We start from the raw sequence: 26,022 nt of genomic DNA on the forward strand, positions 1-26,022 counted from the left end.
AGTACCTTCAATTACTTCACATTCACAGTAAAACGCAAAGGTGAGTGCAAGGGCTCTCCAACAGCTTAGTACCATGAACTACTCCTTCTCAGATGTTCTAAAACTATGTTGTTAATTACAAATATGTAGATTTTTTGTATGCTACATTAACACTCTTTATTCCTAAGAAGTTCTTAATTAATCTTAAACCTTTCTGAAATGTAGATGTTTGTTCATGCTTTATCCTCAGTCAAGATGAGCAGCAGCTAATTAATCTCCATCCTTCTTATAAAAGCCCTTAATAAAACCTGCTGATGTTCTTAGAAGTCACTATCTTTAAAGCCTCCTGTCTTTAAAAACAAACAAAACACCACCATTTCATGATTGAGGAAGCTATTCCTCTGTCCTCCTCACCTTGCCGTAGGAAGGATTTAAAAGGGGCAGGGGATTAATAATAAAACATACAAAACATCAGGAGTATGGCAATTAGGTCACATTCAATGATCACAGTTACTAATTCATAGTTGCTATATGCCAGATACTGTGCTCAGTACTTTACAAACGTTTAACCCTTATACTGTCAGTATTATCTTTATTTTAGAGATCATGAAATAACTTGCTCCTAGGCATAGAACTCAAGTGGAAGAACCTACCACTCATGGAGATGACTTAGTAACTGAAGAACATCCGCTCTGCAGTCACACAGCCTGGGTCGGGTCTGCAGACCGTCTTGACCACCTGCCAGCTGGGTGGTCTGGGTGAGTTCCTTTCTCGCTGTGTGTCTCAGTTTCCTCACATATAAAATGGAGATGATAATGGGGGCTGTTGTGCCTGTTCTCCTGGGGCTGTTTTGAGGATTAAATGGTTAATGAATATAAGGTCTTAAAATCATGAATGGCACAGAGAAATTGCTATTCCTCTGCTATTGTTATTACATATATAATGTCTTGTTATTGCCCCTAACTTCTGCAGGACCGAGTACACGTGGGCAGGGACTTGCACACGACTGCAGGATCTCTGACAATACCTAACATTTTCCTACGTGTTTATTTCCTAGTTCTGCATCCTGATTCCGCGTGTGTGACTCATAAAATGAGCTTTTTAGCTAAGCGGGTTTCTGCGGGAAGGTGCTACTACGCCTTGAATAGGATGTTTTAGTTCATGACAGAGAATGGACGGAGTCAATCAGTTTTATTTGGATTGCAGCATAGTGGAGGGTGCTCAGTAACCCAAAACAATGTGTAAATTTTATTAATGTCACTTCCTTAACTTGTTCTCAAAAGTTCTTTTAAAAGAATACTTAGAATCTTACTACTTCATCATAAAACCGCTTTTTCTCCTATCTCAAAGAAGAGATCTAAAAATAGAGCACATACCCCAAATAAAGTGCTCAACTTACTAGATGTTAACGCTCCAAGTAACAACACTGACAGCGTGAAAACACTGGGTCAAAGCAGCACAGGAGAGCAACCCATCTCTGCACTGACCTTTGACCATCCGTCTACCTCCGACCCAGCCCGTCCAGAATGAGACCGCCCTCTGCTCCCTCCTCCCTCCTCGTGGCTCCAGTATTTCTGGTTTCTTCTCACTCTCCCCAAACCCTACACCTCCCAGATGTCGAAGCCACACCGATTCTATTTCCCATTCCCACTGCCACCATTCTGGTTCAGACTTGCACTGGCCCTCGCCTCTACTGTTTCAAGCCTTCGCTCCGTCAACTCTTTCTTGACTTTACCCATCTGCTACCAGACTTGGGAAACCTATTATTTATTACCTACTGTATGCCAGGTACTGCGCTAGATATTTTTATATACAGAATCTCACTTATTCCTTATGCAACCGTGTGAAGTACTACTGGTCCCATTTTAAAGAGGAATAAAGTACTGTACTTACGAATGAGGCGGGTTTGAGGACTTTTACTAAGCTCATAGTGCCAAGCGGTGCCCTAAGACTAAAGCTCCAGAGCCGAGTCTGTCTAAAGACAGATTATGATGAAATCGCTTTCATTCTAAAAGCCCCCATTATTTCTACTGTCTTGGAGTAAGAGGCAAACTTCTTAGCCTGCTATTTAAAGTACTTCTATAATATGGTCCAATGCTTTTATTTTTGTTTGCATGATCTTCCTACACTGCTGTATTCTTTAGCCAACTCGGACAACACACTGTATCCTAAACATACTCAAATATTCTCCCTATTTATTTGGGTTTACCCCATGCCTTCCACTTTGAAACGTCCTCCCTACCATCTCAAAACCCTATATACGAGGGTCTGTCTGGAAAAAGTCCAACCATTGTTAATACAATGAGAATGGTTTGTACAACATCAGTGTAACTGGTCTCCAATGTAAGGAGAGTGGACTGTAATGTGCATGTGTGAACAATGACATCTTCACTATACTAGTTAGTAGGGGTGGTAAACACCATTGAGTGAGCATGTGTACCGTGTGGCTGTCGAATTAAAAATGACTGAGTTGAATAACAAATCTGCATCAGATTTTGCGTTAAGCTTGAACATTCCTCTGCAGAAGCTATTTGGATGTTTCAGAAGGCCACAGCTGTGGGCAACCGGTGATGGGCAGCTTCATCACGACAACATGCTGGCTCGTGCATCATGTCTCATGCAGATTTTTTTGGCAAAACATCAAATCACCCAGGTGACTCAGCCCCTCTACAGCCCAGATTCTGGCGCAACTTCTGGCTTTCCCAACTGAAATCATCTTTGAATGGGAAGAGATTTCAGACTGTCCACAAGATTCAGGAAAGTATGACGGGGCAGATGATGGCGACTGGGACAACTGTGTGAACTCCCAAGCTGCCTCCTTGGAAAGGGACTGGGGTGTCACTGTCCTGTGTACAATGTTTCTTGTATCTTGTTCAATAAATGTCTCTATTTTTCATAGTACGTGGCTGCATGCCTTCTGGACAGACCTGGTACACTGTGAGCCTTGGCTCCTTAAAATATTCTTTCCTGATCTTCCCAGAAGAATGCCATCCCCATCACTGGAACCTCACGGGACTTTATTCTGAAACTCCTGGAGCATTCACATGCCAACAGCGATACTGAGGCTCACTGTACTGCCGATCTTATTTCCTCACCGCTTACCTTCCTCGGAGGAAAGGACCACATTGGCATTGCCTACACCTCACACTCACTTCTTCTTTCTCATCCTCACAGTGCCTCACACTTGTTTAATTTGGAGCACTGCTATTTCTACATTTCAACCAAAGTTCCTACTCTTTACACAGTATCTCAAAATCATAATAAATACACTTAGGAAATATGAGACCGAGAACCTCATTCTTCATTTCTAACCAAGATAAACTTTAAGGGTGGAAATACCTCATAGGATTTACTGCTAAAGCTCAGAAACATTTAGCTTATTTAAGAAGCCAAATTATAGAACAGTATCTGTGGTTAAAATTTATCGAGTCCCTACTGTATTCACAAATATTATGAAATTGAACTAAACCAGAGTTTTCATAAAGACTGACATTTTCAAAAAAGCTTTATTTGCTTTAATCTTTCTCTTCCTTTGCTAAGATTAAGACTGTAAATGGCAAATGATTAAACAGGAGCACCACTATGCTATCTGCACGGCATCTGGCCTTAAACAAGCACCAAAATGCCAACTTGGAAGCATCTTGCCTAATGTCCCTACAAATTTGTGTGTCTCGGATGTTCTTACTTGAAATCAAAGTTCTTTAGGGAGCTCTTTTAGAGTCTTTTAGACTCTTTGTATATACATTCAATAATTTGTAGATAGTCTAAATAAATCATCAGTAAGGCTTCGAAAACTCTCCAAAACTAAAAGGAAAGTAAAATTGTAGCTCACACAGTCATTTTATTTAAATTACACACATAGAGTTAGAGGTTCTTTTGATATCTGTAATAATAGTATTATCATTGACATCAAAAGAACTATTAAAATAATTATAATTATTTGTATACCATATTTATAAACTAAAATCCTTACTTTTTTTGTTAAGATTTTTATTTACTTATTTTTTAGACAGAGGGGAAGGGAGGAAGAAAGAGAGGGAGAGAAACATCAAATGTGTGGTTCTCTTACGCCCCCTACTGGGGAACTGGCCAGCAACCCAGGCATGTGCTCTGACTGGGAATTGAACCAGTGACCCTTTGGTTTGCAGGCTAGTGCTCAATCCACTTAGCCACACCAGCCAGGGCTAAATCCTTACTTTAAAAACAAGGTTTTAAATTATTTTTTTAACAATGGTAATATTGTGTAGTAAATCTCATCCTCTGGACTTCCTCAACCTAAACACTTTTACTTGGTTAAGACATACATCAGAGACAGCTTGAAGGGAGAAAAAGAGAGCAATGTGACTATGTCACACTGAAACCTGAATGCGTGAAAGAACAAGGGTTGAGGGTAAATGAAGGGTCATGGCCAGACAGCCAGCTAGTCTTCCCAGAAACATTTATTAAATACCCACTAAATGCCAAGCGCTGTGAGCCAAAGCCATCATCGTATATGCTGTAAAGGAAGATACTGGTGGAAACAACACTGATCAAACGTTCATACAAATATAAATGTGAGTTCCCAACTGTGATAAGCATTACCAAAGAGGTTTATGCTCATTAGGGAAAGTTTCCCAGAAGAATGATGACTGGTTGCAGTGTCAGGATCTGATGAAACAGAAAACAGGGGAACTTGAAAACAGGGAAACGTCTATTCAGTGATGGAAGAACTGAGAACCAAACGGGGGACCATGAAGCAACTCAAATATCAGCAACAGTCAGAGCTCACATGGACCTTGGGCTGGAAGGACCGAGGGAGGGTGTGTACGGGCCAGGGGCTGGAGCATCAGGCAGAAGCTGGGAGCAGGGTGGGCCTGTCCTGTGAGAGGCATGGAGTCAGGGAGGAGAGAGAGAAGCCGCCAGACTTGTTGTCCAAGGCTGAGGAGAAGGCGAAGAGTACCCTGGCCTCTCCAGCCCACTCCCACTTCCCGCCAGAGCTGCACATGGTCAAACCCAGCTGCAAGTCAGCTGACAGTGAAGCTCTGGACACATAGTCAGTAGAGGGTCAGCCTTCTCATGACACAGTACAGGGGAAGGGCCCAGGAGTGTTTGAGGACAAGCGAGCTAAGGCCTGGCACAAGCAGAGACTTGAAGAATGGGGGTAGGTACAGGTACGCATGTGGAGAACTGGGCTGCGGGGAGGAAGCACGTGTACAAAGGCTGTGTAGTGGAGAGTATGCCAAGTAAGAAGGAATGAGGCTGAAGAAATGGTGGGGCTGAAGAAATAGAGATGAGGCCAGAGGATGCTTTCTAGGCCATATCAGGAATCTGTTCTTATTCTAGGAGCTGTAAATAACCATTGAGATTTAAGGAAGCGGTTGACAGGGTCAGATTTATATTTCAAAACAATCACTTATCCTCCCCGCACTCCCCAGGACATTCACATACAAATATAGCATATTTGTGTCCCTGTGAGGTCTACCAGCAAGTCTGCCGTGTGCAGTGTTATTGAAGACCTTTTAAGTACCCTCCTTTTTGCATTTATCATCTGATATCATCAGAAACGTGAGATTTATCTTCATAGCCTCATACACTTAGTTCCCTGCTCAGTAACTCTGTTGATTATCCTACTGTTTACTTTTTGTATTTATAGCTTCCATTAATCATTCACCCACCTTTGTCTTTTCAGCTGCAGATTACTAACTTTTCCCATCCACTTATCTTTATATGGCTATCTCACTTCCATGTTAATTTTAGTTATTTCTCCCCACCTGATCCAGCTGTTGTAAGTTTCCTGTATTTGCAGAAACCTGAAATACACAAATAATTCTCTCTGAGAAGAATTTCATGGTTTCTAAATAAGTATATTCATTTTATGAACCTACTCTCATGAGATGTTGAATAATTCAGGATATTACACCCGGTCAAATTTACTGTTTCCCAAACCCTTGAGAGAGATCTATCAGGTGACTTGGGAAGCTTTGCTGTTTCCGTTCCTTCCACACGCTTGTTTAGCATCTTCACATTAGACAGGAATGGTTTTCCTCCATTACTGGGCTGGCCAAAAAGTCCGTATGGTTTTTGCCATAACATAAAAAACATATTTTTTATTTTCACCAATAACTTTATTGACTTGGATATTTGGCATATGTTGGCTGTCTCCTGTGTGGTATAACATTGATTGTTTTCAATTAATGTCTCGATTTGGTTGCTACCAACTTCAACTGGTCTACCCAACCGTGGAGCATCGTCCAGCGAGAAAGCTTCAGCACAAAACATCTCAAACCACTTTTGATGTTCAATCAGTCACGCGCCTTCTCCATACACTGCACAAATCTGTTTTTTGCATTTCAGTTGTGTTTTTGCCTTTCTTGAAATAATAAAACATAACATGCCAAAAATGTGTATTTTCTTCCACCTTCAATATTAAAATGGATATACAAAAATTCACCAATTTTGATAATTTTTTAAATGTATGCTGATACGACAACTGTCACAATACAATCTAACAAAATTGTTTTGAATGACGTTAAAGACAACTAAGCACTACTAGAGCCATTGTATGGAAAAAAAACAAACTTTTTGGCCAACCCAATATATTTTTTCCCAACTGATTACCTTTTCTCTACCAATTTCTCCTCTACTAGCTGCCCTAAGCTTTACTCTGCAAGTAAAGGGAGACTCACTGGGTTCTATAATAAGGCAGACTGCCTCTGAATCGGGCTCAGTCTCGGGCAACTGGACCCGGCTAATCTCAGTACAATCTCAGTACGAAGGCCCTTCCCGTCAGATCCTAGCTCTGGTTCCAGAGCTCTCCCCGCCTCCGTTCTAAAGCGACTTCACTATGGCCACTCCCAAAATGTCTCCTAATTGCCAGAACACCATTCACAGTCCAGTTTTTGTTAGAAGAATGGGGTTTAATGGAACAGGTATAGATTCTGCAGGCAGGAGACAATGGCTCTTTGTATATGGCAAAAGCATTTCACAAACTCTAGGCATCATCTCCTCAAATATCTTTTTAATTGTAAGAGTATGTTTAAAAAAAAAAACAAAACAAAGGAAGCCTGATACAAATTATTTACCTCTCAGAACCAGATCCTTTCGAAAATGAGGGAAGCAACACTGAAGAGAAAGAAAAGTGCCACTTGAGTCAAATGAAGAGGTAAAGTCCAGAATCTCGGAGGCGAGTCCTTCTGACTTCATCACTCTGGGCACAGAGTCGCTGTCTAAAGCCCTCACAGCAGTTGCCAATGGGAAACGGCCCACTGACACTGCATCACCCTCTGGAAGGAATATACCCATCTGATCAAGGGTTCCAAATTACTGTTTATAGGTTCTCCCAACTGTTAGCTGAAAGCGCTTCAGGGACTTTTCGCTTCTTTCTCAGGCAGGTCTGAAGTGCCATGACTTCTCATGCTCTTCACCACAGTCCCCCCTGTGCCTGCACGCCAGGCCCCGTGAGGCAGGAAGCGCTCCGCTGCTGTTTACACTGAGCACGTGGCTGTTCCGGGACTCTCTTCCGCCCATCCACCGTGTACATCATCCAAGGGATGAGCAGGACCCAAACGGTTCCTACTTCCGGCTCTACTTCCGAACAGGAAGAAGTCCATATTCCCCCTTCCTCTTTGATAGTGACACGTTTATGCGATTGTACTGACTTAATAATTACATAGGTTTTTAATGTTCTGTCTCTAACCACAGAAGGAGAGACGTGGTCTCTTACAGAGAACAACTGCTTTCAAGTCTCTGAGAGCAGCCTATGGTACAGGCTGGGAGAAGAGAGCAGGGTCGGGATCAGAAATGTACATTGAAAAGCTCGTTTTTAAAATTGAAACTCATTCCATCCTCTTATTCAAAATGAAGCCCAAGGGAAAGAACTAGACAGAACAGCTGGCTGCCAGCTGGCCCCAATACCTTCCCCTCGACCCCAGAACTCCATATTCAGAGGTCCCACAGCTCATTTTCATGGTGTCCTCTCCTGTCCCCAAATGGCCTCAAGCACTGCAGATGGCACAAAGAACAAAACGATCAGTTTGAAGAATGAAGAGACAATGTGGATAATGATAGAGAAGATGACATAGATGGCACAGGCGGGATGGCTGAAACAGGCGGAGAGAAGGTGAGGGAAAAGAACGTTTACTCATTGCCGATTTTCATGTCTGGGACTAAGGGGGATTAGCAAGCGGGTGGTCAATGGTGAGGGAACTCCAATTCTGGGAGAGTAACACTCAGGGGCTCTCTCTTTAATACTGTGTTTTTATGTGACATTTATACGATCTGTTTGTTTTACCACACACACACACAATAATGATCATGCTTTAAACATGTTTAATATGTCAGGTGAATTTTATTGAGGAATTTACTTGATAACACTATAAGTTCTAGAGATATATAGCTGTTTTTTAGACCTTTCCTACTGAAATATCAACCGTGGACTGAAACTTTTTAAAAATCTGAATTCCTTAAATGTGCTCATTAGTGAAAGGGAAGCGGATTATCATCACCAAGCTGCACGCGGCAACGGCATGAAATACACTGTCCTGCCTGTTTCCGTGGAGGTGAGCATATTTTCAGTATTGACTCTGCATCTCTTATAAGATGACCCTCTAATTTTTCTTTAAGCCTAATATCCAGTTTATTTGCAACTCAGCTGTCATATTTAATGGGATCCTCAGGAGGAACCTTTCCTTATTATTTTTAAAGAACAAACACCAAGTACATCCTTTAGCCTATGTGCCCTTTCATTTTGCAAGCGACATAACAGACAGGGCGCTGGCCTGAGTGGATTTCTAACAAGGAAGAAAGTAAGCTTTCCACAAGCCATTTAAATGATTCTTTTCAACTATTCCCTGACATCCCAATTTAAGAAAAATTCCCTTAAAAATAAAAAGTCATCAAATAGATTTAAATCTTTTCTTGTGGCAAGACCGTAGAATGACCACCTAAAGGCATTCATAACCCTTTTCTCTTACCTTCTACCTATACAAAGGCTGAAGAACTTCAGTGATTCTCCACACTTCCTTGCTGCTGGGGGAGGCCATATGACTCAGTTCTAACCAATGAGATTTAAGTGGAAATCGCTGGGTGGAGCTTCCAGGAAAGAATGTAGAAAGGACAAAACCTGCTGACTCATGCATGCCTCTGGCACGTCTTACACCCCACCCTTTTTCTTGAAAGGTGGACACCTAGTGTGTTAGATGTTTGAAACCACGAGAACGAAACCCCCATGGCTAAGGATGATGGAGGAGAAAGCCAGTAAGGGTCAGGCTCCTTGATTATATACTAACCCAAGACTCATCACACAAGACAAGTTTCTTTTCTGCTTAAGCCACACTCACCAGATTTTGCTAATACATGCAGCTAATGCATTACAACTGCTCCGTCCCCACACTCAACATTTGTGCAAGTAATACAAACCTAAAGCTTCCCGTCTATTACTGATCTTTCCCTATTAATGGCATGACTAGGTATATCACAGTGCTTTAAAAACAAAGGGATATTTAAAATATGGAAGGAATCAAGGTTCTTTCATTCTGCATATTCACTGAAATTAGGGACTGAGTAAATTTCAGCATTTAAAGAACTAATTTAAACCTTAAGATTGTGTTTATAAAAAGATAGCTCCCAAACTACCCAAATATTTTAGCATATTTTTTAATGATGCTCTTTTTTCCATCCAAATTTATGTATTCCAAATTTTCAAATCCTATTCTGCCATGTTTTATGTACTCTTGAAGAACACTCTAACTCTCCTCCCTAGAGTTATTGAATTCAGACACACGCAATTTAATGCCTGAAGACAGTTTGTTGCTGCTGACATTTTCAACACCAGATGTGATTAGTAACTAGAGCAATTTCTCTAAAACTACCTATGACATATGCTAAGATCTGAAATTATGACAAGATTAAAGTCTTCCTAACCTTTGCTAAAAATATTAAAACTGTCTAATCTCATATAATAAGGGAAACGGAAAATGCCAATAGCAACGGCAAGTTATGACTATTTCACACCCGGACAAAACAATGTTTTTTCACCCATTTATGTATTTCAGAACAAAGCGTAAAGCTGGTTATTTTATTCCTCTGAGGAGCTGCTTCAAATTGGCTGAGATGTAACTTAAAAGAAAGTTAAGGCATGAGTGACCACCAGAAGGGGGAAGGATTTCCTAAAAACCACTGTGCGGACCATGCCATTCCCATGTTCAAGGTCTTCAACGGCTCCCTAATGCTTCGCAGGTTCCCCTGCGGGTCAGCCCACCCCCCCTCTCTAGCCTCACTGCTCCCTGTGTTTCCCCCCGGACCAACGTTACTTATTCCAAAAGAATTCCACACTGCTCAGTTTTTATGCACGTCCGCAACAGTTACTGCATAAAGAAACTGGAAACAACTCAAAGGTCAAGGGGACATCTATAAAAAATACTGCATAACCACTGACAGTCATGTTCTTTAAGAGCATGACACTATGCTCACAGCCTATTTAAAAAATTGACATTTGTGGTTTTTTAAAATGCTATGAAGAATAAAATACACCACTCTAGAAATACCAAAAGGCATGTTACTACTACTATAAAACAGCTAGGTCAGTACAGTTCAAAAGTACCTATTCATCAGCATACTGAAGATATAAAAGAGATACCATTTTCCTAAATACTGGCTATAAATAATAATCATATAATTGGCTATACTGCCACCCAAAGCTAAATGATAGAAACAGCAAAATACCTAAGTGATTAAAAATATCTTTAAAGAATACCACTATAATTTATTCCTGCAAGAAATTATTGATGTGCTAAATGGATCTTATCTTTAAAAAGACTAGAAATCACCCCAGAGAGGTTTGGGAATTCCAAAAGCACTCCTGGAGTTTTATTATTACCAAACCCATAATATTTCCAGTATATGCTTAGTACATATATTAAATCTTCTTAAAAATATAAATAGGGCAGGTGCCTTTATGGCATAGACTTTTATTTTCCTACTTCAGACATAAAATTCTAGGATTTAATTTCCAATGCAAAATAAAAGAAATTCTGTAGACAACAGTTTGATAAATGCTCTGAATCTTTAATAGTCTACTAGATTTATGCAAATTGCAGGAATCATATCATAATTCCTATTAAAATTTCTATGCAGAACATTCAGAAAATCTCAACTCAACCTTGGAAAAAATTAACTAATATTTAGTGACAATTTTTATTTATTTAAGAACTCAAAAACTGAGTCCAATTCAAACATGTTGAGAATAAAGTAGTTTTTCTTTATTATTAATTCTAGCACTTAAAATATTTTAAAAGCCTTTAAAACTCTTGTAATTTAGGAGACAGTCTCTTTTGAGATATCAAAAAACAAACCAGAAAGTGAAGTCCTTCACACACCAAAAGTAAGAGGTCTGTCTGGAAAAAGTCCAGCCATTGTAATATAATGAGAACAGTTTGTGCGACATCGATGTAACCTGGCAGCCAAGGGGACTGGAATGCACATGTGTGAACAATGACAACATTACTGTACTAGTCAGTGGGGGCGGTAGATGCTACTGAGTGAGCGTGTGTACTGTGTGGCTGTCACATTCAAAATGGCCAAGTTGAGCAACAAATCTGCATCAAATTCTGCATTAAGCTTGAATATTCCTCCACGGAAACTATTCAGATGATTCAGAAGGCCGCAGCTATGGGCACCTGATGATTGTTCAGCTTCATCATGACAACACATCTGCTTAAGTATCATGTCTCATGCAGAGTTTTTTGGCAAAACATCAAATCACACAGGTGACTCAGCTTTCCTACAGCCCAGACTTGGAGCCCTGTAACTTCTGCCTGTTCCCGAAACTCAAATCATCTTTGAAAGGGGAGGGATATCACACTGTTGATGAGATTCAGGAAAATACGATGGGGCAGCTGACGGCGAGTGGGAGAACTGTGTGAGGTCCCCAGGTGCCTACTTGGAAGGGGACTGAGGTGTCATTGTCCTATGCACAATGTTTCTTGTATTTTGTTCAATAAATGTGTATTTTTCATATTACATAACTGGATACCTTCTGGACAGGCCTCGTATACCCCAAATCTGTTCTCTCCTTTCCATTTCCTTGGCTACCACCTGAAGTAGTTAACACCTCACCCGAATGCCTCCTAACTGACCTCTCTTTAGGTTTACCTCCTACAATCCTTTCTTTACACAGGCAGAAAATTTCTTACAAAATGTACACCAGATCTTGTCACTCTTTATCTTAAAACGATCCCACCACAAATAATAAAACTCAATGCCTTGTGTAACTGGGCCATGCCCTGCATGATTTTACATGCCACCGCCTCACTCACTGTGCCCCAGCCACACTAGCCTTCTTCCCGTCCCGCAAACACCCCTGCCTTCCCCTCTGCCAATCCCTCTGCTTGAAGAGTCTTTTGCCCCCCAAACGCTCCACGTGGCTCACTCCTCCCCATGGTTAGGGCCTCATTTGTGGTACAAGGTTTCAGATTTAGAGAATAAAACTAGGGGACTCACACTAAAAAAACGATTCATTGTTTATCTTACATTCAAATTTCACTGGGCATCTGCTCCAGGGTCATGGGCTGGCAAGCCCACTTCAATGTCACCTTTTTAGAGAATTTCCCAATTATTGCCATATCTAAAGAGTCTCCTTTGTCGTAACTCACTGCTTCTTCACCATAGCCCTATTTTCTTCATCATCCTTGCCAATCTCTGGAATGTTCTTTGTCACTTGTCTGATTCACTCATTTACTGCTATGTTCTTCCTCCATCCTGTAATGTGTAGGTCACCGCCCCTCTCGTCGACCCCTCACACCAAACTCTACCCTGTGTTAGCACCACAAAAACACAGGGTCTTTGCTTGTCTTGAACTGTTTCCCTAGCACATAACACAATGTCTAGTATAACATAAGCACTCCCAAGTATCTGTTGAATGAATGAATGCTCTGAATTTATATGCTTTCTAAGGTGTTTAGAATTACTTCTAATTCTATACCTGTGAAACAGTTTCAAAGTTCTGGAAGGAAAATTAGTCCGACTAAGTTTCTTACGCAAGCAAACAATCTGAACAACATAGTTTTATGTGAGTCATTTCATTACTGATACTGTATTGTAACAGGACAAATAAATGAAAGCCATTTATAATTACTTGCACATGACCAAAAATAACTAGGAATATAGAAATATTAACAGAAGCATGCTTACAGAGCACACGCTTGAAACAGACATGAAACTGTGCAAATTGACTTTACCGTCTTAATAGAACTCCTCTGTTTCTCTGCCCAAACTCCGCTGCTCAGCTCGAGTGTACAATGGATGTTTGCCTCTCGGTCATAGGACCCGAAAATGAACAGCCTGCAGTATGGAAACACAACGGGGAGACTGTTATACCGGTGATGTGCACTAGAGCTTTCCTTTCAGACCACTAAACCACAAAGTAATAAACTATTCCATTACTATTATACTTTTGGTAACAGAAAAAATGAAATCAAATACTTGGTACACCCTCTAGTGGAAAAGTGAAGTAAAGCCAAAATTAAGTGAAATTCCAGGACAGGCTGTTTTTCGGCAGCTAGGTCAAACAGAAAGTAGCATCTGTTAACAGGGAATAAACAAACTGACCAGGTATCTGACAAGAGCTATACAGATCTATAGCAAGAGCTATAGATCTTCAAATCAGTCTGTTGAATTTAAATAGTTGTAGGATAATGCCTATAGTAGTGATTTTCAATAGTTGTGCCAAAAGAAGTTTTAAAACATGCAGTACCTGACTATTTAGTCAGGAGCACCAACCTCTTTTCCCTGAGAGTGTCCAGTAAAAAAAAAAAAAAAAAAGATAACAGCCAACACAGCAACAGACATCCGTTGTGCATTAACCCAAATTATACCTATTTTTCTTGTTCGAGTTGCAAAAAAAATTTTTTCTTGGTGTGCTGCAGAATTTTAGTAATTAGTTCATGTGTGCCATGAGATAAAAAAGGTTGAAAATTGCTGCTGTAATATAATAACATCTCTATAAAAGTTAAACAGGTATAAAACAGTACAACATAGATGCTTATGAACACACATACGCACTTAATTAGGAACACACACACACACACACACACTTGTTAAACAGTGCTTAACAACCTATCGTCAAAAATACTAAGATTCACGACTATAAAATACTAAGTTTAGAACACTGAGAACTGTCAGCCAGCAAAGCTCTGCTGCCACCATCTGTCCGGAGCAGCACACTGCCGACGGGCTTTTCCGACGGAGCAGAGAAGGCTGTGCGCAGGCCAGGGCTCCCAAACTCCGGGAAAAGATTCCTCTTCAGGACCCAGGAACAAGAAAGCACAATTCTTGGAATCCTCCCTTGAAATTGTCAGTTAGCCTGTATTTCTCATATCACCACTTTTATGTTTTTAAAAAGAATAACAAAATTTAACAAAAAAAAACCCCCTCAAAATGCAAGTCACAGACTTAAATGCAAGAGAAAATGTAAACCTTTGTAACTTTGGATTAGGCAATGGTTTCTTAAGATCGGACACCAAAAGCACAATAGCAAGAGAAAAATAGATAAACGGGACTTCACTGGAATCAAAATTTTTGTGCTTCAAAGGACACCACCAAGTAAGCGAAAAGACCATCCACAGAACGGGAGAAAATACCTGCAAGTGATGTGGACCTCTGTCCTTGTTGGGGACCTTTCGCCTCCACAGAGAGCGTATAGCACGCACCCTGAAGACCGAAAGGCTGGGTCTTGGGGGGGGAGGCTCTAGTCCTCTAACACGCGGTGTGGGGACAGGCTCCTCCATGCTGAAAGAGGTCAGTGGCCGACTGACTGGGGTGTGATCTGTGCACTCAAAATTGGGGTGCTGTGAGCGAGAGGGAATCTACCGCCAAGCCTCACAGACACTGTTCCCATTGGAGAAAAAATTGCTCCTGAACCACATATTTCTTACGTGATACTGAGCCCCATCATAATCTGATGGGACCCCCATCCTCTACGGGGTCCATCGCTGATCGAAATGTCGTTATGCAGCATGGGACTGCACAGTACTTGACCATACACCTTTAATCTTGGGTAAAGACTGCAAATAAACCCCTAATTCCTTCCAGTAAGTATGTTTTCTGAATTTGTATGAACAAAGCAATTCTGAAACTACTTGAGATGTATTACAGAACTGAGCAAAGGAGTCAAAGTGCTGATGCTACTGGAGCCAGGGTTCAAGGGCATGAAACTAACTATAAAAGAAGAAGGAAGAAGCAAGGCAAGGAATAACCCTAGGATAAACTGGAGTTGGGAGTGTCAGGCGAACGCCGGATTTCTGAGTTGTGTAGACGTGTGCATATATGTGTGAGTTTGCATCGCATATATGTACATGCACAACTGTCCCCTGAAGGGGCCTATGAATACATGAAGTAGCAATGAACAACGCAACACCCAGATCTTAATTTCTAATGTTATTCTCTATTAAAAGGAGTCGGGGCTTTTGGTAAAATAGTTGCTTCTAAGACTGTGGCAGGGAAGGTACAAAGTGAACCTGGAATAGCTTGCTACACCAGAAAGTGATGAAGATTAAAGAAAAAGGAAAGAAAGATGTACGAAGCATACATAAGCAATACAAAAGCATACAGAGTCAGTTTGAAGGATTCCCAGTAGCAAACTCAGGGAAAATTCACACACAAAATAATTAAGAATAGTAAACAATTATGACCATTGAAAAATACAGAAATCTACGAGTCTGAGCTGATAATAGATAATTGGGTAGTAAGACAGGACTCTTGGTAATAGAGTAGAATGTCAACTTCTATAATTTTCTGTATTCGTGTTAACCTTAAAAAAATTTTAAGTGATTTATTTTTGGAACCCAGTTAAACAAAACAACATTCTAAAAGCTGCTGAGAAACTACAGGCTTTAGAACAGTGTAAGTGTGACTCAGTAAAGACCTGACCTTAATTAGAATCTTCTGTCTATAATTAGGACAGATTATAGCCTAAATATACCACTTTGGAGTACAGAACTCTCACACAACAAAACATTATAGGCTTTACTTTCACTAAACAGAATTTTAGTTTGTTTTTAAAAATAAAACTGGGTGAAAAAACCAGCCAAAGAAAAGCAAAGAAAAGAAAATGTATCCATTATGCAAATGGATACATAAAATGTCACATAAAGGTGGATGTGACAAATTGAGCTAGAATTTGGTGCCAAATTTCCTATCCCCTGAAGAACACACTCAGTTTATCTGAAAAGGAAAGCTAAATAATCCATTAAGTTTCCTTTGCTGCCAGAAAATTGATCTTCTCTATATGGTTGTTTTTAATTTAATTTATCTTCTGTTTAACTGCACATGGCATATGTTTTCTTTGTAAAATACTTCAAATCCTTTAAGACTGTAAATTATAAATTAAAAATAGCCTTAATAATATGACTGTAACACCAGTGTACAATAATTTCATTTCCTCATAGCACTACAAATACAGCAATTGAATTCGTCAGTGACTCAAAAAAATCGACTTTAGTTCAACACAAAAGACAGTGCTAGAACCAATTTTTACAAATAAAATTGTGTTTCCATTCCTAAACTCTTTTTCTTAATGATTTTATTTATTTTTACAGAGAGGGGAAGAGAGAAAAAAAGAGAGGGAGAGAAACATCAATGTGAGAGAGAAACATCGACCAGTTGCCTCTCGCAAGACCCCCACTGCAGACCTGGCCTGCAACCCAGATGTGTGCCCTGTTTGGGAATCAGACCAGCGACCTTTCCATTCGATGGCTGGCACTCAATCCACTGAGCCACACCAGCAGGGCCCATCCCCAAGCTTTTAATTGGGAAGTTCAAAACTCGAATTCAAATAATTAGGAAAGAACTTCCCTTTACAGGTTGAGGCCCTTTTAAATTAATAAAAGTCAAATTCCTGTTTTTACAATGAAATATGCAAAAAAGAACAGGTTTGTAGCTTTTTGAAAGGATGTAGCTTTTTGAGGAAAATCTTTAAACAAAGATTTTCCTTCGTAATAAAAACTATAAGGATTACAGTTAGGCATAATAATACTGTAGAAACTCCCTTTACTGAAGACTCACTACGTGGTGGTCGGCACTGTGGCTTACTTACCTATCTCTGGCCCCGCCGTGCCTAAGATCATACAACAAAGAGGAAGGGTACACAGCTGGGATGTAAAGACGGCACTTTCCAGTTCGAAAGTCAGTCTTATTTCCACTTCATGTTGCCTCTGGAAGCATAAAGTTCCCAGTTGTACGACAACTCCCCTATTTTCAATAAACAGTTTGTTTTCCATGAATACTTCTAATTTTTTCCTCATTGGGAAAGTTCACTTTCAAAGCTTTACAACAGGTTAAGTTTGATGAATGAATGAATCTCAGTCAAGGCTATCTTGACCAGTTTGGGGATGGGTGGATGAGTAAGTAGATAGGAATTAACAATAGCAGAGTCAAAAAATTTTGTGCAAAACTGCCCTTCAAATGTTTAGAAGTTGCTATAGTTATTCTGGAAAAAATAATCCAGTAAGTATAATTCTGATGCTTGTGGATGTACAAGAAATTCAATAAAAGAAAAAGAGCATCAGTTCAAAATTTCCCTTGACTTAGGCCACTTGAAAAATGTTCTAAATATTAATATAACTAGCACAAATCATAATGACATATTTAATACTTAGGCTTACTATAGCACATTAGCTCAGCAACTTCAAATTTAGACTTGTGTAGAGCCATGTTTTGTTGTATATGGCATTTTGGTATACACTGAAGTTCCCTTTTGTAAAATTTACTGTATATTTAGCCTTTGGTAAAAGAACTCCTTTTCCACCAGCTTTCTGACATAATGGTACACAATAACGAGTCATTCAAGACAAACAACGAAAAATGTTTAGCACATTATTAAGATAGTCAGAATTAACCTAATTATTATTAAGGACATAAATATATTAGGTACAAAAATATAACCTTTGTACTCAAGCACTTTTATTATGAGCTGGAGATAAAAACAGAGGTGATAAGTATGAAATAAGTGGTACAACCAAGTGTCACAGAAATGTAGCACGAGGACAGTATACTGCAGGTGGAGTGATTAGGAGACACGTTAAGGATGCAGCTTTTGAGGTGAACCAGGAAGGCTGGTTTCCAGGAGCAGGACACGGGGTCGGACCTCCAGCAGAGACACAGCGGGGCCCACACAAGGGCTTGGTGCTTTAGAAGACCAGAGGCAGGGAGGGTGACCTGTGGTCGTCCGCGGGCTCAGTCCAGCTCACTGCTTGTTTTTGTGTGGCCTGTGGGCTACCAGTGCTCTTTACATTTTCAAATGATTGGAAAAAAAAATTTCACGACACACAAGACCTGTGAAATTCTTTATGTCAAGTTTTACGGACACACGGCCATGCCACGCCCAGCTGTCCTCCCACTGCTCATCTCTGAGTGTCTTCACGCTATGAGGCAGAGGTGAGTGGTCGCAACGGAGACCACGTGAATCACAAAGCCCAAAATATTTACAATCTGGCCCTTTAGGGAAAGAGGTTGCCAACCTCTTGCCTTAGAAAGACCCTATGTAGCTCAGGTACTGTGAGTGAGGGCTGGGCAGAGAAAAAAGCTAGAAAGGTAAGAGGGCATGTAGGCCCCGGCAGAGATGTGAGTCTATGGTTTAGAGTAATGGGGAAGACATTAGAGAACATTAGGTAAGAGAGTGACCCTTAGGTACGCATTCTGGAAAGCTCATCCTGGTCGTTATACTAGTAGCCAGTGCTAGGAAACAGGTGTGGATCAAGAAGGCGCTCCGTGTAAGTCTAACCACAGTAACTTCACAGGGTCTCGGTGGGCAGTCACGAAGTCATGACTTTGCCTTAAGCAGCCCTGTCCCTTGTTCTTGTACTGGAGGTTAGCACACCTGTGAATGCCAGGGTAACCCCTTTTTTAGACCCCTCAGAGGCACAGCCACCTTCAAGGGGCATCCAAGTATACAGCATAATCTTTCAAACTATCTGGAACGTCGTTTTCTCCCACCTTCATGGAATCTTCCTTAGCTCCGCCTTAACTCCAGCATATAAAAGACAATGCGGCACCGTCATTCTCTGGGGCATCTGAGACCTTGCTTCTGGCACGTCGTTAGTTTGGCTCAAATAGACATTTATAAAAAATTCTGTACCGGTGTGGACGTTCTTATGTCGACATAAGTAAAAAGACCAGTGTAATAAGTTATTCAGAATATGGACACAGCTTAGACCATGGGGCTGGTAAAACACGGTGAGAAGGCTGAGCAAGGTTCTATCTGCGATCCCTTCAGAAAGCTCTGAAATTTTAAGAATCCAGTCTGATTTCTCAACTTTCCAGGCTATTTTCAATTATCACACAATTCTCAAAACTGTTATGCTATGAAGAGCTCCCCCGCAGGTAGGAAGTCAGAGATGCCAACCCAGCATTGCGCCTGTGAAAACTTTGGGAATTACTGAACAAATAACCTCCTCTCCCCACGTTAGAAAGTCTCTAAAGTACGGTTTTTATACGTATATATTTTTTGCAAGCTGGAAAGGACTATTTTTATGAAGTTTACGATGAAAGATTTTCCCGATAATACACTGTACTGCTTAAACGCATTTCGCTGCACTTTCTTTCCCATAATGCGGTAACGACGAGACAGAGAACGTACCTGCTACATTCTAACAGTGTGACTTTAAGGCGGCCTTCAGTGAGTGCCCACTGTTGTATATGGATATGCTCTTCTTCATCTTCTTCAAATCCTTGCACGGTTTGGAATGGAAAAAATGGCTTAAACCTGAAAAAGGAAGGATAAGTCTAAATTTCTGAATAGTAAACACCACCGTTTAAAGCACAGTAACCAAGCCTACCGATAGGGACACAACACAAGACACAGCACCTAGTACTGCAGGTACGCGGCAAAACCAATGCTGGCTGCGTGCCCCATAACCGGCAGTAAACGGTGCCTTCTCTGTGGCACCCAGACCTCCCGGCTTTTTGCCATACCCTCACTGACAAGGCAGGACACTTAGAACAAGGAAAAAGGAAATCTAAAGGGTCACCAGGTGGCCCTGAAACTCAGGTGGGGCAGGACAGAGATTCTTTCTGGACCAGATGGAAGAGTGTTCCTACAATACACGACCACAATTCAGAATGCACTAGGCTATGGAAACAAAATAATTGATGGCACCCTGACTGGTGTGGCTCAGTGGACTTGAGTACTGGTCCTTGAACCAAAGGGTTGTTGCTTCAATTTCTGCTTCAGTGGAGTCCTGGTTGGGGCACTTGCCTGGGCTGTGGAGCCAGGTCCCCAGTAGGGGGCACAGGAGAGGCAACCACACATGGATGTTTCTCTCCCTCTTTCTCCCTCCCTTCCCCACTCTCTAAAAATAAATAAATAAAATCTTTTAAAAATTATATATATACATATATATAATTGATAGTGACTAGTCCCTTCGCATACCACAAGATACCATGCATATTCCCACTGCTAAAAAGAACCCACAGACCCCCAGTGGAGTCACTTTGCTAGGCCTCACCAAGACTTAATTCCTAACATTTCAACTGTAGTTTCAGCCTCTCCTATGAGTGGAATTTTAATCCAGTCAATCTGCAACTTCCCGGTTAACATTAGTGAGGTAATCTGCCTGATAAGACCCCTTGCCTCCCTAAGAGAAGGTGTTCTTGCCTGAAATGTCCCACTCTAAACATCCTTGTTGTAACGTTTTTCTCCCTATAAAAACCTTCCACTTTGTACAATTCCTCTGTTTTTGAGACTGGATACTGCAGATTCGTGAATAAAGCCAATTAGAGCTCTCCATGAAGCTGGCAGAGATCTAACTGTTCTTTGACAGCACCGATTGGAGGTCCGCCCTACTCCTCAAAGCCTGTCCAAACCCAAACACTTCTGCAGTGGGCTTCAGGTCCGGATGGTAGCGGGCCACAGCACTGCTTTCACCCCCGGTCACCCTGCAGTCAGTGGCCACTGTGCCTTTGTGCCTTGGAATCTCAATGGTGACCTGGTCTCACACGTCTCCACACCACCCACACCCCAACTCAGGACTCAAGTATTTGCTGAGCTGATGAATAAAATCCAACACCAAAAATGAAATAAACACTTGGGAAATGCTAACAGCACCCTACAATTCATACTGAAATATTGTGTATTGAAAGAGGAGGAGAAATGCTGTTTTATGGTTTCCCAAACAAGGGGATTAAAGGAAAAACGTTTTAGGGAAAAGTAAATAGGTTTACAGACAATGCCCAGTGCTTTTCTTCTGCTTCAGAACTAGATGAAAAACAGAAAGCCCCATTGTTTCTGCATTTGAGGTCATCTGATTCAGAAAGACTCACACCAAATGTTTGGAAGGAAAAAAATTAGGAACTAAATCTATCATGTTAATACAATATTGCAGCTGAGTGTTTTAAATATATAAGCCTCATGGCTTCTGGAGAACATTTGACTCTGTCACTCTGCAAAAAATTTAAAATGTTACTAAAGACACTAGCAACTTTGAATAAAATAATCCAAGTTTGCCAAATCACAGCTGTTTTATGCATCAACTTTTCTTGCCAAGTATAAAGTTAAAATTCAATAAAGTTTCTCACAGGTGTGTGACTTCAATGTTATAGGGAGTACAATCTAATATGTGTTTATTAATGCTTCTGGGGGCATTTGCCATGAGTGCTTATAAAATCAGAAGACTGTATTCCACTGTAAAACAATATAATAAGCAGTGGGATAAAGCTGTTTGTTCAGCCAGCAGATGAAGAAAACCCACACATTCACACTCTCTAAGACCTAACACGGCAGGGGAGGACTTCTCTAGAACAGTGTGGAAATCACTGAAAAACAAACAAGTAATACACCCTGGAGAGAGGGATCAGTAGCTAGAGTTGCTATAATATAGTAAATAAACTATTTGGTTCCCAACAAAAATGACGAGGCCTGCAAAGGACCAGGACAGCATGACCAGAGAAAACCAGGCAACACGAACAGCCAGTGTGAATGATCCAGTGTTAGATTGTATAAAAAGACTCCAAAATAGCTACTATAAATATGTTCACAAAAGTTTTAATAAAATTTAATTAAAAAAAAAAAAAGAACTAAGTGGTAATTCTGGAGTTGAAGAGTACAACAATGGAATAAAAAGTTCACCCAAAGGGCTTTCAACAGTGGATATAAACTGACAGAAGAAAAGAATTAGTGAATTTCAAGATCCTCAGCTCAACAGAGGTTATGCAAATCAAAGAATAATGAGGAAAAAAGAATGAAGAAATGGGCTTCAAAGAAACTTCAGGAGAAATGCAGGAGACCATTAAGTACTCCGACCTACACGTATAATGGGAGTGCCAGGGGGAGGGGAAGGAAGAGGGATAGAGGGAGGAGCAGAAAGAAATATTCAGAGAAATACCACAGGGAGCCAGTAAGCCCCGAAGCCGCAAATTACATGACTTCACGTATATGAAAATCCGGAACAGAGACAGAAAGCACAGCGGTGGTTGCTTAGGGTTGGGGGCAGTACGTGGGTTAGGAGGATGCCAGCTGAAAGGTACGGCGTTTCCTTCGGAGGTGATGAGAATGTTCCAAAATTGTGATGACGGCTGCACACATCTGTGAAGGCACTGACAACACTGTACTGTAAGCTTTAAATAGGTGCATTGTGTGGAATACGAATTACATCTCCATAAAGCCATTTTAAAAAAGACCCAACCCAGTTGCCCAGAAATAATTTTCCTTGCTATTGCTTTGACTGGTAAATGTCTGGTTAAACTATCTGATTAAATAAGAAACAAAATAATAAATAACACAGCTCTGTTAAAACGATGTACAGACCCTGTGAAGGCTGGGAAACACAAAAGGTTATTAAGTGGTCTCCATGACCGGCACTGGCTGTTAACGTGCTTACAGGCAGCAGTCCCTGTACCCCTGGTTTCGCTCCCCATGGCCTCAGTTACCCGCGGCCAATCCTGGTCCAAAGATATTAAATGCAGAACTCCAGAAATAAACAACTCATTAAGTTTTAAGTTGTGCACTGTTCGGAGTAATGTGATCAAATCTTGCGCTGTCTTGCCCCGTCTTGCCAGGGATGTGAGTCAGTCACCCCTTTGTCCAGCGTGTCCGCACTGTTTGTGCTCCCTGTCTCTGGGGTATCAGCTAGACTGCAGAGGTCCTGCCGTGCTCGCATTCAAGTGTTGGGAACCGCCCTGCCTGGTATCAGAAGCTGTAACCCCCCGCCAAGGCTAAGGCTGAGGGGACGACCTTGGAACCATAAGCCACCAAAGAGACAGGCTTATCTCCCTGGCAGAAGCGCTGCTTCTGCTACTTCATCCATAACTGGTCCCCAATGCTTGGTCGATTAGCCAATGACGGGTAAGATTCCCCAAGGGGGAGGATGATCTAAGACAGGCACGATCATGTGGGAGCCCCCAAGAAAGGACTTTGGGGGCTACAGCAAAAGGGGGTGATGGGCCCTCGCCCCTCGGCTTTGACATAGCCTGAGTCCTCATCGTCTGGGAGAAAATCTCCTATCTCTTGGTTGCCTTAGTTCCCTTGCTCCACTTAAGCCTGAAACGATGACAAGGTGGTGCAGCCCTGTGCTGGAAAGGGGGGGTTCCCCGGGTGATCAGTCCTAAGAAAGAATATGTAAAATCCTGTGAAACCTGCTTTGTTTAGAATGCTCTCAGTTGAATGATAAGGGTCCAGGGAAGAAGTTAAGTTTGTTCCTTAAAGCTTTTTACAGCTCTTTGACCCTGACTCAAAACAGGCCCTCAGACTTCTTTGTTACCTGTTGTTTGATCCTTACTTCCTAGCAATGAGTAATGAGCTTTACCTGAATTCTTATGCAAACGAAACCAATAAAAAGCCTCTCCAGTGGGGGAACAGGGTGCGTTCTCCCCACCAGAGAGAGTGGCCGTTCCATTCCCACTTCCCCACAGGACCTGGTTGTCTCTGTGTATGTTTTTCTCGAGTTTTGACGAGCCACCCGCAGCGTTCCGTGGTCACTGCCGGTCGGTGATCACGTCCTTCAAGTAGCCCTTATTTTACTTAATAATGGTCCCAAAGGAAGGGAGTGGTGATGTTGCCAAATCGACTATGCCAAAAGGAAGCCATAAAGTGCTTCCTGCAAGTCAAAAGGTTAAAGTTATTGGCTTAATAAGGAAAGAAAAAAAATCATATGCTGAGGTTGCTAAGATCTATATAAGAACAAAGCTTCTATGTGTGAAATTGTTTAGAAGAGAAAAAAAATTTACACCAGTTTTTCAGTCACACCTCAAACTGCAAGTTACAGCCACAGTGCGTGGTAAGTGTTGAGTTAAGATAGAGAAGACATTACACTTTATCACAGGTGTGCATGTACAGGGAAAGAAACAGTATATATGGTGTCTGGAGCTATCTGCAGTTTCAAGCATCCCCGGCTGGGGGACTACTGTGTTTGTTCACTTACCATAATCCTTACAAGAACCCCCAAACTATGGGTACACTGTACATAGGAAACAGTTTGAGAGGTCTCACAAATATTAGACACTGAAGCCAAAATTGGAAACTACATTATCCTCCCAGCCCTGCCATTACAGAGTACCACAGATGGGATGGCTTAAAGAACAGGAACTTATTTTCCTACAGTTTCAGAGGCTGAAAGTCCAAGATCAAGGTGCCGGGACAGTTGGTTTCTAGCAAGGCCTTGCTCCTTGCCTTGGAGACAGCCACATTCCTGCTGTGTCCTCCCTCTCATGACCTTTTCTCACACACGCACTCCTGCTGCCTTTCCTCTTCCCGACACCAGTCCTAATGACTTAGGATTCCTTCCTTACGACCTCATTTGACCTTAATTACCTTCTTATAGGCCCTATCAAATATAATTACATTAAGGGTTAGGGCTTCAAGACGTGAATTTTGAAGGACAAAAATCAGTCCACAACAGAACTCCAATGTAACTCCAGAGCCTGAGGCTGATTTGATTGCCACCCTGGTTTCTGCTGGAACAATCACACGCTACATCCAGCACGAAGGTCCCCGACAAGGACACTCAGGGTTTTACATACATTGTGGTGCTTGACCCTCACGGTAACTCGGTGACGCAGGGCTGCAGATCGTCTCATTCCACATGATAAGGAAACAGGTTCGGAGAGAACAAAGAGCCTGCTGGAGACTGCATCCCTCATCAAAGAGTTGTAAGATCCGCATGACACATGCCAGCAAAATGAAGGCGTAAAGCAAGAAAGAAGAAGAACCCAGAAAACAGTGGCTCCAGGTCAAGAAAGCAGGGATCTTCTAAACCCAGATGACAGGTGTGTGGAAGCCGAGAGAAGAGTCCAGTGTGGGGCGGCGATGAAAGCTCCAGGAAGATCTCCAGGAAATAAAGGGGACAGGCATGATAGGCAGAAGGAAAAATAAGAAGGGGTTAGTTTTCCAATCACATCTTGAAAATCTAGTTAAGGCAATTAGGTAAGAGGGTTAAAAAAATTCGAACTTGACTCTAGGAATGTGCTGCTTTGAATGGCACAAATATTTTGAAACAGAAATACAGAGAAGAAAACATGAATCTGCATCTTTGGCAGATCAGCAATTAAAAACGACATAGACTTCATTGTAATGTAAATAATAGACCAGTCGAGGAAGATTTAACTCTAAACAGAACATAAATGTCATCAGTTATTTACAAATAAGGATGTAGTTCAAGGAATGAAATGAAAATAGTGATACAGCTGGATTGGGTAAAGGCAGAAGGGAAGGAGAGAAAGTGTCACTTAGTTAAATCCTCATCTGTCTTGGCAGGAAGTCAACCAAGAGACAATGTGCAAAGTTGCTGCGTCAAGAACAGCTGGATGACGCTGTTGAACAATACAGAGGTGACACCATGATTAATTAGAGTAGTTAACATTCAGTGAGTACCTTCCATGCGAAAGGCTTTACGTGCATTCATTCTCACAATAATTCCGCGATATAGGTATTCCAATTAGCCCCCATTGCGTAGATGAAGAAACTGAGACACACAGAGGTTAAATAATTTGCTCCAGGTTACACAAGCTGTACGTGGGAAAGCCAAGGTAAGAGCGGCAGTGTGGCTCCACAATCTGTGTTCTTAATCACTGCCTCTGAAA

The 26,022-nt window shown here is 41.4% G+C and overlaps 1 protein-coding gene across 1 annotated transcript in view; it reads right to left on the reverse strand.

Annotated features, from left to right (window-relative positions):
- Positions 1 to 26,022, reverse strand: part of PDZD8 (PDZ domain containing 8) — a 65,747-nt gene that overhangs the window by 23,938 nt on the left and 15,787 nt on the right. Inside the window, exons 2-3 of the mRNA XM_045853744.1 lie at positions 19,589 to 19,714; positions 13,194 to 13,296 (exon numbers count right to left, since the gene is read on the reverse strand). Coding sequence (XP_045709700.1) covers positions 13,194 to 13,296; positions 19,589 to 19,714 — 229 coding nt within the window. The remainder of the gene's footprint in view (positions 1 to 13,193; positions 13,297 to 19,588; positions 19,715 to 26,022) is intronic.

The sequence above is a fragment of the Phyllostomus hastatus genome, unplaced genomic scaffold (genome assembly GCF_019186645.2).
Source record: "Phyllostomus hastatus isolate PE091 unplaced genomic scaffold, TTU_PhHast_1.1 phas_scaffold_1066, whole genome shotgun sequence".
Taxonomy (NCBI): domain Eukaryota; kingdom Metazoa; phylum Chordata; class Mammalia; order Chiroptera; family Phyllostomidae; genus Phyllostomus; species Phyllostomus hastatus.